This window comes from Marmota monax, unplaced genomic scaffold, assembly GCF_021218885.2.
Source record: "Marmota monax isolate L192 unplaced genomic scaffold, Marmota_monax_Labrador192_F-V1.1 WCK01_AAM20220418_F8-fsc00168, whole genome shotgun sequence".
In the NCBI taxonomy this organism is placed as follows: domain Eukaryota; kingdom Metazoa; phylum Chordata; class Mammalia; order Rodentia; family Sciuridae; genus Marmota; species Marmota monax.
This window is the reverse complement of record NW_026692492.1, coordinates 2,871,335-2,881,115: the sequence shown is the minus strand read 5'-3', so window position 1 is coordinate 2,881,115 and position 9,781 is coordinate 2,871,335. Positions and strand designations below refer to the sequence as shown.

At 52.6% G+C, this 9,781-nt stretch overlaps 1 protein-coding gene across 2 annotated transcripts in view; it reads right to left on the bottom strand.

Annotated features, from left to right (window-relative positions):
• Positions 1-4,588: 4,588 nt before the first annotated feature.
• Arsl (arylsulfatase L) overlaps positions 4,589-9,781 on the bottom strand; it is a 28,333-nt gene continuing 23,140 nt past the window's right edge. For both annotated transcript variants that reach the window (XM_046443388.2, XM_058579054.1), the window contains exons 10-11: positions 8,586-8,713; positions 4,589-7,258 (exon numbers count right to left, since the gene is read on the bottom strand). In XM_046443388.2, the coding sequence (XP_046299344.1) occupies positions 6,900-7,258; positions 8,586-8,713 (487 nt within the window). In that variant the 3' untranslated portion in view covers positions 4,589-6,899. The remainder of the gene's footprint in view (positions 7,259-8,585; positions 8,714-9,781) is intronic.

The following is a 9,781-nucleotide window of genomic DNA, read 5'->3' as shown; positions in this document are numbered from 1 at the left end:
CTCTCTCCCCTCCCCCCAGCACTGACCCCTCCTTCCAACACTGGGGCCGCCACTGGACCCCAGCGCCGCCCCTTTCCCTCCTAAGTCACTCCCCAGTTCTCTCCTGGGCCCATCAGCAAGTCTAGGGCCCCTCACTCTAGGCCACGCCCCGTCCTGCTCTGAGATCCCTAAGTCCCCCATCCCGCCCCAGGGTACCTGTGCCCCCTCGCCCCCTCTGGACCCTCTACTGAAAAACAGGGACTGCGGACCCTTGACTTTCCCCCATCCCCGCCCCCCACCATGGCTAGGTCACGCGGGTCCTCCAAGTCGCCCAGGGCGCCCCCCCCTCCCTCCAGCAGTGAGACGAGCCTCAGGTTCCCCCACCCCCACGGCGCCTCGTCTACTCTCCCCGCCCACACGATCTACGGCAGCCCCCGCCCCTTCCTTCTGGCTACCCTCCCCCAGGAGGGCTTGGTCCCCGTCCCCCCCCCCCCCCACACACACACACACAGTGACGTCCGCCCGCCCGCCCTCCCCGGTTGCCCCACCCCCAGCGCGTCTGGGACAGCCAGTCCCTCTGGTCCTGGAGCGGGTGGATCCCAGGACCCGCTCTGGTACCCTCCTGGTAGCCGCTGGGGCGGTGGGGCGCCTGGCCCCCTGTTCAGACGCTCAGGGACTCTCTGCCTGCTGCCCTGGTCTCTGGGGTTGCTGTGAATCCCCCGTCTGTGGTTTAAAATCCTAGTGTCCCTGCTGGTCCGGTCCTCCCTGCGGCCTGCCTGCCCCTTAGCGCAGCCTTGGCTCCGCGCACTGTGGGCCAAGGCGCCTGCCAACCATCAGCCGCCTCCTGACCCACTGAGGACCCTAAACGCAGGCCCCGGGCTCTGAACCCCAAGTTCGCCCGCGCTTTACTGAGAGTTGAGCTCAAAAGACCTTAACAAGGGAGGAGCGCAGACAGGTCTGGTGACAAAACAAACTTAAAGAGACCGAAGGGTCACCGGGGTGTTTTTGGTGAGGCCTGCAGTAGCGACAAAAGGTCTCCACAAATGCACTCAGTGGTCACAAATCTCCCAGGATTCAGTTCCCCGATGTCCAAAAATAAATGGAAAAAAAAAAAAAAACCAGAAGTGAAGAACTTGTAAGTCGGGCATTTGTCACAGCACATTGTAATAAATGTTGTGTTTTATTATGATTTGACTCATACGTTATGACAGGCATCTATATATACTGGAAAAGTATCGTCTATATAGAGTTAGGTACTAGCTGAACTTTCTACCTCCTCTGAGAGTTTAGCAATGTGTCCCGGGAGGATAAGCAGGGGACCTCTGCGCTGTTTTCATGGGGTTAAAGTGGAGGGAACTTTCTTATTTCGAGGGCTCAGGATCGGGTTGGTTGCTGGGAATCTCCAATTTGGGTGCAAAGAGGAAATGGGCCTCTCACAGTTCATCTTGATTGTGTGGCAGTAACTGCTGGTAACTCCCTGGTTTGCTTTGGGCTGTTGGACCCCGTGCCAAACCAGAGGCTTCCCACCGCTGGATAATTCTCTCAGGGCTCAGCAGGCATCACAGGAGTTGGGTAGCCTCCTTGCTTTCCCCTGGCTGGATGCCAGGATCAAGCCCTCCCCAGACCTCTGCCGGCTAGATGTGCGTGCTGTTCACAGCTTACTTTAGGAAACTGCTCTGCAGCTTCTACTTTGCACGCCAAATCCATTTATTTCCTGCCTTTTGTTTTTCCCTGCAGGGACTGCACGCTGCTTGTCCTCTTCTTTTTGTATGCCTCTGCAGACCTGTGAGCCCAAATCCCCGAACACCTCCAACCTATGTGTTCCTATGTCTCTTCGTGGTCCATGGTCACTAGGCTACCTTTTCGCAGGGCGGAGAGACACGGAATCAACACACAGACTCCGGGAAGTGGTGAGAGAACTGGCTGGAGACCCACCTCAGACCACCTTCCAGTAGCTCGGTTTATTGTTGGAATGCACACGACTATTACAGGGTTCGAGTGGGGCGTGTCTGCCAGTCAGACATAAGCACCTTAACATCTATAAGCCAGTCATCTTCCGCCTACTGTAACCGCACTATGAGGAAGCACTGAATATTGCTGCCGTGAGGGAAGGCAGCCTGGAAAGGGTCTTTGTCCCTAAGGGAGGCGGGCTATGACTTGGGGGGTTACATGCCCTGAAACATTTGACTCTTGGTTTTTCGGCCTGGTAGTCTGGTAGCTTGACAACGCTGACCACAAGTGCTGAGGCTGTGTTTCACACTCGCTAGAGCAGAGTGCCCCGTCCTACAGGTGTTCCTGTCAGGCCTGTACGATCCATCAATCGATCGATCGTAGGTTTTCCTAGCACTCTGAGCTGCTCGTACCTAGTAGTTGTGAACTGAAAGTTTTTCCAACACTCCAAGCCATCTGCTCTTGGCAGATGTTCTGGACATCAGGGATATCGGTTGCTATGGGAACCATACACGGGGGAACAGTGTGGTTTGGGTGGTGGGGTGGTGCTATGTGTGCAGTTAGTGGAATGATTCACTTAAAATCCACCAGTGCAAATGAAATTTCTTAGTGCTGCGGAACTCAGCACCAAACACGATTCTTTTCCAAGAGTAAAAACAGGGTCTTAGCCCTGTCAAACAACTTGAGGCCGGGCTGAGTTTGTGAGGGGTTTCCTGGGGCTGCTGTAATAAGAGACTTAAACAAAGAGACTTCAATCAAAAGCAATCTATGACCACCACCCCCTCCCCCATCCCTGGAGGGCAGAGGGCTGAGACCAGGGGTCACACGGCTGCAAGGATCCAGGAAGGTATCTTCCTGCCTCTCCCAGCTCCTGGCGCTCCAGATGGCCCTTGGCTGGTGGCCCCATCACTTTAGTCTCTGCCTCCATCTCCACATGGCTTTCCCTCTGTGTCTGTGTCCCCTCTTCTGTCTCTTGGGAGGACACGGCCATTACATGAGGGCCCCCTGACCCAGGGGGAGCCCATCTCAGACCCTTCACTAACGACCTCTGCAGAGAGCCTGTTTCCATACAAGGTCCCACTCACAGGTTCTGGGGTCAAGGTGTGGACAGGACCTGCGTCTTACAATGGTGTCCAGCTCCCTCCACAGGCTCCAGGGAGGCTCCTCCTGCCTGTCCAGCTCCTGGGCTCCAGGTGGCCCTTGGAAGAACAATATGGTGACCCCTCAAAAGCTTAAGACTGAATCACAATACGAGCCAGCAATGCCACCGCTGGGTTCAGACCCAAAGGATTTGAAAGCAGTGAGTCCAAAAGACACTTGCATATCCTGTGTTCACAGAAACCCTGATCCCCTGTATGACTGGGGACTAGGGCAAAAAGCATGTCTTTGTGGGGTGTGGGGGAGATAGGGCCAAAATAGGGGCTTATGGAGGCCAGAGGATCTTAGAAAGTGTGGGGAGTTTTCTTATTTTGCCTAAACTGTGTATATGATTTCATAAAGCCTTGTAAAATTGTACTCTGTTTTAAGCCCTGTATTCTCAGGGTTAGCAAGTCACAAGAATTTTACCGCAAATCCATCAGCATGCATCTGTCTATATATCTATCCATCTGTCTATGTACCAGCCATCCCTGCTTCCACCCATCTGCCCATTTTCTCTCCCATGCATCATGGATTTGTGTATTTGCCCACCCATCTACCCATTCATCCAGCCATCCATTCAGACATACTTACATCTTCCCATCAGTCCATTCATCCTTCCACCCACTCACCCATCCTTTTTCACCCATTCATGCATCCACCTCCAACTCATTCACCCATCTACCCATTACCAATCCATCTATCCATCCATCCACCCATCCACCCATCTACCCATCCACCAATCTATACAGTCATCTACCCATCCACCCATCCACCCATCCACCATCCACCCCTGCATGCACCCATCCATCCATCCATTGACTCATCCATCCACCCATCCAACCTTCTGTCCACCCATGCATCCACGCATGCATGCCCTCATCCACCAACCCATTCAGCCATCCATCCACTCATTAACATATCAGTGTGTCTGTCTGTCCATTTGTCCATCTATATACCTACACCTACATACACACTAAACATACCGGCCTTAGCTGTGGTTTCCCGATCCAGCTGGGCCTGCAGGAAGTGAGACTGTCTGCAAAAAAGTGAGACTTTTTTTTTTTTTTTTAGTCGTCAATGAACCTTTATTTATTTACATGTGCTGCTGGGAGTCTAACCCAGGGCCTCACCCATGCCCGTGAGTGCTAGACCCTCTCCATCAAGCCCTGGGCACACCCAGGTCCCATTCTGCTCAGGAGCCCCAGGCCAGGTGCAGTGCCTCCCCATGCCCCGGGTCTCGGGAGGAATTGCACTTCTCTCCGTGGCTCCCGGGGTACCTTCAATGTCACATGCTGTGGGAGCTCCATCCTCCAGGGAACTCCCCGCCCAGCAGCTCTGTTCCAGCCCATTTAAAGACGAGGCCCTGAGCAGCTCAGGGAGACCCTGTCTCTAAATAAAATGCAAAATAGGGCTCTGGAGGGGGCTCAGTGGTTGAGTGTCCCTGAGTTCAATCCCTGGTTCCCCAGTGTTATGCTCAAATTCGGGACCCCCAAAAGACCACCAGAGACCAAGATCGAAGTAAGCAGCAAAGAGGTGTTTATTGCGAGCTAGCTCGGTCCTCCATGCACACAGCAACTGGTGACGCCGAGAGGCCCCGAGCCCAGGGTTGGCAGCAGTTTTATACACTCTTTGGGGAAGGCAGGGACTTCACATGCATCATAGCATCTCTCAGCAAATCATCACACACCGCGGGAAAATCATAAAACAACCCTAAAACATGATTAGCACATCCACTGGCAGGAACAAGTTGGGGAGGGGTGATTGGTGAGCTCAAGAGGGGGATTCGTTTGAACTGATTGGTTTAAGCCAAGATGGGTGTACGTGCTGAACTACATGGTTTCCCAACACCATAAACTGCTGGGAGGGTCATCTGGCATCCCAGGTATTTCCCTGTCTCCTGCTGATTGGTGGCTGCTAGGGGGTTGCTCTGGGTCCCCACCTAGCCTGACTGAGTCAGGGACACGTGGTCCAGCAGATCTCTCCTGTTATTTGTAGATAAACAACTCAGCAGGGGGGCATGTGCCTAGGAGTGCTCTGTGGGTCCTTCCGAGGACAAAGTTCATGTCCCTTCCTTGGACAGGCTTTGCTCTGAGGTAGAGGCTGGTTTTTCACCCCACCCCTCCAAAAAAAAAAAAGCCCCCTGTTCCTGCTGATGGGCAGAATCGTGGCCTCTGGGACAATAGCTCCTGTGCCTCTCCTTTGCTAACAAAGCAATATACTCTGCCCCCACCAAAGCTGTGTCCTCATTATTGGATGGGCACTGGGGACAATGATGGAGCTTTCAGTAACTCCTTAACCTCATGTTTCCACCCCCCACAGCTGTTATCTGTCACTACATTTTTGGTTTTGAAACATTTTGCCTAATTTTAGTAAAGATGCTGTAGCACAGCCTTCTCATGCTTCCTCAGAGGACCCAACTCAAGGGCACTCCACCACTGAGCCACGACCCCCATCCTATTTTCTATTGTATTTACAGACAGGGCTTCACATAGTTCTTAGGGCCTCACCATGGCTGAGGCTGACTTTGCACTCATGGTCCTCCTGCCTCAGCCTCCCAAGCAGCTGGGATTGCAGGCGTGCACCACCGCGGCAGACAAGACTGTGTTTATTAAGGAGACCTTGGGTCCTGGGAGCAGAGATGTCATATCAAAATGCAATAAAACATAAGTTTTACATTATGATTTTCTGCCTATTTTAATGCACGATGTCAATAGTCATGTTGAAGTCAGCTGTAGTGGTGCACACTGATAATTCTAGTGACTCAGGAGGCTGAGGCAAGAGGATTGCAACTTGGGGGTCAGCCTCAGCAACTTAGCAAGGCCCTAAGCAACTTAGAGTCTGACTCAAAATAAAATAATAACAGTTAAAATAATAATTTTCTTGATACCTTTGCAGAATTGAAAGCTTGGCACTTAATGGGTTAAGAACTTGGAGCCTCTGTGAGGACTTGGGCCTCAAAGTCAACAGAGTCAAGGGTGTGGCTGGGTCTGAAGAAGGTGACCCAGCCCAGAGGATGCTGAAGAACTCAGAGGTGTCAAGGTGGGCTGGTGACTGGGGACACAGCTGGCCCAATGAGCTGGCTTTCTGTTCCACACAGCATGGGTGGTGAGAAAGAAGCAGGGCTCCTAGCGATGGCCAGCTGCCATCTCTTTCCTTTTTCAAGATCCACTGGGCTGGAGATGGCTTTGGCCATTAGGCAGAGGAGGAGTTGGCTTGGGTGGTGGCCTGAGGTCATCCATGAGCAGTTAGGGTCTGGGGGTCTCTAATCCCCAGGGCTGGGGTGTCTTGTTACAGCAGCCCAGGGAGACTAATACAGTGACCACGAGCCCTCTGACCAGTGCAATGACCTGAGTGTGGGTGTCCCCCCAAAAGTCTTATATGGAAATCTTTACCCCCCCCCAGGTGATGCTGTTCGGAAGAAAGGGCTTTGGGGAGGAGAGGGGGGTCCTGAGGGTGGAGCTTTCCTTGCTACTGAGAGCGATAAGCAGAGACTTGATCCCTCGGCACATGCCATGTCTTATTGAATCAGGTTTGTTCCTCGGGGCTTCCCCCCTCTGCACCTGAAGTCTGTGCAATTTGGAAGCACCTTTTGTTTGCATAGTGGCCTCCTCTGGGCTAGATTGGGTCCTCTGTCCCAGCCTCTAATTGCAGGAGGTCCTGGGCTCTTTGCTGGGAGCCCAGAGTGGCCCCGGAGGGTGCATTTCAGTCAGTTGGATTGTGCATTGTGACTTCATGTTGATGTGGGGAGTCACTGGTGACCACCCAACGGATGCCTGATGTCAGCGTGAGGAGCTGTTTGGACCGGGCTCTGGCTCTTCCCATGTAGATGGTCACTGCCCTTGGTCCTCTGTGTCGCACGAGCACAGGGGGAAGGGGCCACAGCAGGGCTGCAGCCACGGCCGCCACAGGTTGTGCAGGGTGCCCAGCTGCTGGGGAACAGTGCCCAGTGACCGCTGATGCTCCTCCACGGCCTGCCGGACTCTGCCCACCACTTGGTGGAACCGGGGCTCCGAGTCGGGCGTGAGGACATGAGACTCAGAGGGGTCTCTGGAGAGGTCAAAGAGCAAAGGCGGGTCATGCTGGACCACTCCTTCCCCAATGCAGGGGCAGACCACTTTCCCGTAGCAGGCTCCAGCACCCTCTGGCTGGAAGATCGGCGTCATAAAGTGCACTTTCCACAGGGTTGCTCCTGGTGGAGGGACGAGAATCACAGAGAGATGACGTCAGGACAACAGCAGGACTCCCCCATGTGTCCATCAAGAGGTGAATAGCACCAGGTGAGGTGGCCCATGCCTGTGATCCCAGTGGCTCAGGAGGCTGAGGCAGAAGGATCGAGAGTTCAAAGCCAGCCTCAGCCCAAGCAAAGCCCTAAGCAACTAAGAGAGAGACCCTGTCTCTAAATAAAATACAAACTAGGGCTGGAGACATTGCCCAGGGGTTGAATGTCCCTGGGCTCTATCCATAGTTACCTGTCTCTCCCAAAAAAGACCCGAATAGATATAATTTAATGCAGCCACTCTGTGGAATATTACACAGCCCTGAAAAAGAAGGAACCTCTGACATTGGCTATACCATATGTGAACCTGGAAAACACTATGCTCAGGGGAAAAAAAGCTGATGCAGAGTCTGTGCAGGACTCTTTGTATGAAACGGGCAGAATGAGCAAATCCACAGAAAAAAAGAATGGTTCAGTGGGCCCAGTGGCTGGGGAGTCTGAGGAGGAGGAGTAAATACTCAGTAGGAGAGCTCCCTTTAGGGTGAGGAAAATGTTCAGGAACTAGATTGGGGTGGTGTTGTACTACACTGAATGCATCAACTGCCCCTCAATTGAACATTTGAAAGAATTCAGTTTTATGATGTGCTTTATTTCAATATATATTTTTAACTGAATTGCTTGCTTTCTTGATGCAAAAGAGTTGGACGTGACTGAATTGTGGTCCAGAAAGCAAATCCACAGTAGCAAAGAGACAGGAAGGCAAAGGGATAGAGAGGGAAAGACACATGGGGGGGGGGGGCAGAAAACAAGTATCGCTAAATGGGACAATTACCTGATTACGAAATTCTGAGACCTGGATTGACATTATTATTATTGTTGTTGTTGTTGTTGTTATTTAGTCCTGGCAATTGAACCCAGGGGTGCCTTACCACTGAGCCACATCCCGAGCCCTTTCATTTATTTTTTTTTAAATTTTGAGTCAGATTCTAACTAAGAGGCTGAGGCTGGCCTTTACCTTTCGATCCTCCTGCCTCAGTCTCCTGAGTGGCTGGGATTATAGAGATGCACCCCTGCACCTGGTCAAGCACTGGATTTTTTAAAAGAAGAATCCGTTCTGCTGCTGGCAAGTGGGTGAGGTAGAGAGGGTGAACATGGCCATGCGGAGGGGACAGTGAAAATGTGGTCAAGTGTCACTGAGTAAATGTGACCTCAGGAGCGATCTTGCACTGTGTAGAGCCACCAGAGGCCTCGTCACAGGGTGCTGGGTGTGTGTGTCTGTAGGGGACCTGTTTGTACTCACGGTCCTGGTCCCGTTGTTGCCACCGGGCTGCGTGCAGAAACCTCTGGCAGTAATGCAGCAGGACCTCGTGGTCCGAGTGCTGAGCGGTCCCCAGGAGCAAGGGCAGCAGGTCTCGGCCATCAATCACTCTGCAGGAAGCACATGACACTCAGCACCAGGGGGTGCCAAGGGGCCCTGCTGAGCATATCCCAGGAGAGAAGGAGAGTTGTGCAGGTGTGGAAGGGCTGGGGGGCCTGGGGGGCCCAGGAAGCCTGGGGACATGGCCTTGGATACAATGTAACCAGCTTGTTGGTTTGATTGGCATCACTTTTAGATACAATGTACCCAGCTTGCTTGTCTTGATGGGTGGCACCTTTGGATACAATGTAAGCAGGTTGCTTGCTTTGATGGGTGGCACCTTTGGATACAATGTAAGCAGGTTGCTTGTCTTGATGGGTGGCACCTTTGGATACAATGTAAGCAGGTTGCTTGTCTTGATGGGTGGCACCTTTGGATACAATGTAACCCGCTCACCTGGTTGGATTTGGTGTCCCCCAACTTGCCTTGAATGGGGAAAACAAAGCCAAGCATTGAGGAAAGGCCTGTCTATTTTACACGCCATCGACCTTGAGTCCCGTGGAACATGCCATGTCCTTAAACAAGGCCGGGCAGCCCTGGCTCTTGGGGATGCTCACAGGGACTGGCATCTCCTTATCTGTCTGCCCTGTCTTCCTCTCTCTGCAAATACAGCTCATCTGACCGCACCCGCCCTGTTCTGTGTGGGAGGAGGTCGGCTTAGGGTACCAGGGTCCTTGTCTGCAGGCTTGTGCCACCAAAGGCTGCGTCTACCTCTTCTGATTGGCAGTCACAACTTTGCATAGTGCACTGCCCATCACTGTCCTCCAGGGGGGACAGAGCGCAGGACCACCCTGGACCCCAGTCCTGCAATCGGAGGACACCTAGGACACTCATTTAAATGGTGTAGTATTTGCTAATAACCCATGTCCAGACTCCTACATACTTTCAATCAAATGCAAATGCCTCAGAATGCTGAATACGGTGTGAATGCTGTCTAAATAGTTATTCAGGACAGATGCAATTTTACTTATTTTTTTTTTTTTTAATTTGGCTCCAGGGATGGAACACAGGGGTGCCTAACCACAGAGCCACAACCACAGCCCTTTTTATTTATTTATTCATTTTCAAGGCAGGGTCTC